We start from the raw sequence: 4,247 nt of genomic DNA, 5'->3' as shown, positions 1-4,247 counted from the left end.
ATCCTCACATGCAGACATGACCCCCCCCCCCCCCCCAAAAAAAAAAACGCTAATAAAAACCCTTCACTGTGTTCAGTAGGAAGTTTCTGTGACGTAAAAATGGATGATCAAGTTAATCGTAATTTATTTTACCAGCTGACTAGATCTGCCCCATGACTTCCTCCCTTCACACCCAAAACATAACTCGACAAATGAGCTCCTTTCACATGGCTGTCAAAATCTAGCATTCAGTTATTCAATAAGGAGTTTATACGTTGTCCTTGGTTGCAGGGGTTTACCTTGGATACTCCAGTTTCCTCCCACGATCCAAGAACATAAGGTTAATTGGAATGTATGTGTATGTGTAAGTAAGTAAGTCATTTTTATTTGTATAGCGCTTTTCCAGACCAGGGTCACAAAGCGCCTAAACAATCAAAACAATATTCAATAAAGTATATATTTTAAAGATCAAGATAAAACTGATAAAACAACAGGAGTTCTAGAAAATCAAGGAAAAGCCTGAACAAATAACAATGTCTTAAGATGTTTCTTGAAGGAGTCAGTAGATCCATCAAACACAGAGAGAGAGGAAGATCGTTCTAAAGCTTAGGAGCAACAGCCTGGAAGGATTTCTCTCCTCTGGTCCTGAACCATGTGCGTGGAACCATAAGTAGATTCTGATCCACAGACCTTTGTTGTGATCCCCATGAAGGAATAATTTGCAGGAAATAAATGAATGACAGCCACTGATGGACTAAGTTTGCTCATCATTTGTCAACCCATTTGCTCACTTACTTTCAGATCTGTTCATGATCTGTAGCTTGTAATCCTTGCGTTTTGTGTCTTCTCGTCTGGACTATTGCAACAGTTTGTTTTCATGTCTTAAGAAGGAGTCGTCTCGCCTACAGTTGATACAGAAATCTGCAGCGAGAATTCTGACCCGCTCCAGTAGAAGAACTCAAATTTCTATTTTCCTTAAAACTCTTCACTGGCTTCCAGTTTCTTTCAGGATCAACTTTGAAATTCTGGTTCTTACTTTCAGATCTATCCATGGTCAGGCTCCTCCTTACATCAGTGATCTGATCCAGCCTTACACCCCAGCTCGGGCTCTGAGGTCTGTGGATCAGGATCTACTAATGGTTCTGTGCACACGGTTCAGGACCAGAGGAGAGAAATCCTTCCAGGCTGTTGCTCCTAAGCTTTGGAACGATCTTCTTCTCCCTCTGTGTTTGATGATCTACTGACTCCTTCAAGAAACATCTTAAGACATTTTTATTTGTTCAGGTTTTTCCTTGATTTTCTGGAACTCCTGTGTTGTTCTTAGTGTTATCTTGATCTTTTAAGAATATATTTTATTGAGTTTTATTTTTGATTATTTAAGCGGTTTGTGACCCTGGTCTGGAAAAGCGCTATATAAATATATATTACTTACTTACATGCATATATTCTATATTATTGACATAAGAATCCAAAAAGAATGAAAAAAAGGAAGGTTTTATTGACATTAACACTGAAACATTGTATAAGCAAATATGTTAACAGAAGGTGGCAGACAGAACACTTAAAAAATGGAACAGAGATTCCTGGTTTGTTTTAATAAAACAGTGGTCTGGTGTCATTGCCTTTAAGCTACCGCTTCTTTTTGCTTTCTTTCTTTGGTTTCTGTCGGATCTGCGGTGCTACTCCTTTGGGTTTCTTCATCTGATCAGCAGCCTTGCCGTTGGCAGACTCGGGCTCCTCCTGAAGAGCAAACACAAAGCTTTTTTTTTTAGGGATTGGGAAACACCTACAGTCGTTGACTTGCAGTGTAGAATTTGTAATTTCCTAAATAATGGTTGGAAAATGGTGTCATTTTGGGATAAGCTGACTGGAATGCTTAAGTCTGAGAGCTTTATTGTACCATTTAACACCTATTTGAGTTTACCTCGTTTAATAACTAGAATGATTGAATAATTAGTAAAACAATACCCAACACACGAAAGTTGAAGGTAATTCTAGTTATTCTGTCCCTTTTTTCTCTCTTCAGAGAGCAAACTTCTGCGCATAGAGACCAAATGTTTGAAAAAAATGTACTCATCTCTGCATCAGTGACTGATGATATATAAGAGAATGGAAGACAATAATTGGAGGTTGGATTTAGTTACTTTGGTGCACAAAAGGTGAGAGAATATAGATTGTAAGATTGAAACACCAAATATTGTGTTTAGCTTTTATTGGGAGATAATTGGTTTTCGGTTTCCTGAAAGGGTGCCTAAATGATACTTTAGGCATTCTGAAAAAAACAGCAACTCTTGTCCAGCAGCAGATTAAAACCTAAATCCAATTGAGATTAATCATAGAAAAAAAAAAATCCAAGCGTTGGTGGATGAAGGCTCTATGCTGCCCCCTAGTGTACAACACTGTGAAACAGTATCTGTTTTGCCAAAATTGACATATAAAAGTAATTTTTACTGGAACTGAATTTCTTTAAATTTCTTAAAATACGATGAGTTAAATGCAAGGTGAATGATACCATCTGAGCTTAATCAAATTCCCCTAAATGTGGGAAGAATAAAGGAATATCTTAACATATTAAAGCGCAATTTAGAGCTGGTCACGTGTACTTTGACTTCTTCTGTAAATTATTATTATTATTATTATTTTTTTTAACTTTATTTTTTTCTTGATCTGTGTTAATTTTTCTTCTTAATACCGGGTATAATAAACTGTTCTACTTGAGGTACATGCTGCCTTACATTGAACTCTGACAAGCCAATTAAAAACTGCAGTTCTTCTCACGTACATGTTCGTGTCCTTTCGAGGTGGGGATGATGATGGCGAGGATGCAGATCAGCTGGAAGATGGCTCCCAGAAAGAGGCCATATCGTAGGAGGCTCTCCAGGAAGGTCGGCTCGGGAACTTCAGGTGGAGACAAGTCCAGTTCTGCAGACATGATCCCGAACCTTTTTGTTTTTGTCTTAGAACCTGGATCTAAAAACAAAAAACGTGTTATTCTGACAAGTTCATCACTCACTTCTCTTACAGTTACAAGATGGTACAATTCCTGATGTGTTATGGAAGGATCTGTCAGAAGGACATTCGATGGATCAAACCAAACAGGTAGTACTACACAAAGCAGATGATACTACTTGACTTTTCAATCTGTCAAAATTGAATCTCGTCGCAACAAGAAGCATGGTTTGTTGTCATTCAGTTAATACATACTAATATTGTGTTTTAAATAAATACTTGCATCCATGTTTATCGCTCTAAATCATTGGATATTTCAGCTAAATAAAGCTGTTTCTAGTATCCTAGATGCAAGACATTAACTTTGACACGTAGCACGATACACTCAGCATCTAGGTATTTGCGACAAAGAAATATAACTTACCGAAGTGTAGCTAAGTTATATTTAAGTCCTATAAAGTCAGAGGTCAAGCTTCAAACGCATTGTTTACAGGTTTTCTTTTGACGAGAAACGACAATCACAACAAAAAAAAGAAAACGGACACATTCGGAAGTGACGTCATAAAACGGTGACCCCGGTTCGGAGTCTTCGATTTGAAAATGGCGTCTCCTAGTGGAGGGTTTTTGTAATCGCGCAGAAATTGCGAGAGCTTTGTAAGTTTGGAACTCTTATGATTGTGGGCAATGATACATTCAATTTAAGCCAGGGTGGAATCACGAAGAATGACGTTTTAGCATTTAAAACATTAAAAAAAAGAAGTTTAAATCTAGATTCTTTGCCAAACAGTTACAATTGCAGCTTTTTATTGCTAAAAATATACTGTAAATATATACACACTACAATATTCAACACATATATTATTCAGTAGTTCAGCAGCAGAGAAACGAAAACCATGAAACAAATAAAAACACTCGGTTGTGTCACAAATAACATTTCGGTTGTTATAATGAAGCCTCAATTGTTCCCGTAAACATCTTTATTATTTACTCACACTTTTTTTTAAATAGTTGTGAAGAAATAACGTAAACGTCCAACATAAATCCAACATAAGTCGAGTTATTGCACTTTTATTGAAATCGAATTGAGTTTCTCATAATCTCTCAAATGAATCGCATGGTGGCAGTATAGTGTTTTAGGGAGGTACTGTAGTAGTTGGTATGCCGTTTTCCCCCTTAAATTTTTATGTTGTTCACTATTTCTTTACTTTGGACCAAAAAAAATAAATAGAATCCGGTAAAGTGTTACGTCAGAGAACAGGATGTTTTTCTCTGAGCTCTATGAACAGAGAAAAAACTGGATGTTTTTGACCTGATGAATT

At 36.9% G+C, this 4,247-nt stretch overlaps 1 protein-coding gene across 1 annotated transcript; it reads right to left on the bottom strand.

Annotated features, from left to right (window-relative positions):
• Positions 1–1,457: 1,457 nt before the first annotated feature.
• LOC148070954 (protein MANBAL-like) lies at positions 1,458–3,470 on the bottom strand. Its single transcript, XM_087800977.1, has 3 exons — positions 3,353–3,470; positions 2,762–2,949; positions 1,458–1,719 (listed from the first exon to the last, which is right to left on the bottom strand). Exons 2-3 carry the CDS (start codon positions 2,909–2,911, stop codon positions 1,609–1,611), a joined length of 261 nt encoding a protein of 86 aa, XP_087657103.1. The 5' UTR covers positions 2,912–2,949; positions 3,353–3,470; the 3' UTR covers positions 1,458–1,608.
• Positions 3,471–4,247: the final 777 nt, after the last annotated feature.

This window comes from Callionymus lyra, chromosome 10, assembly GCF_982586985.1.
Source record: "Callionymus lyra chromosome 10, fCalLyr1.hap1.1, whole genome shotgun sequence".
Classification (NCBI taxonomy): Eukaryota; Metazoa; Chordata; class Actinopteri; order Syngnathiformes; family Callionymidae; genus Callionymus; species Callionymus lyra.
The sequence above is the reverse complement of the archived record's forward strand: the minus strand, read 5'-3'. Positions and strand labels throughout refer to the sequence as shown.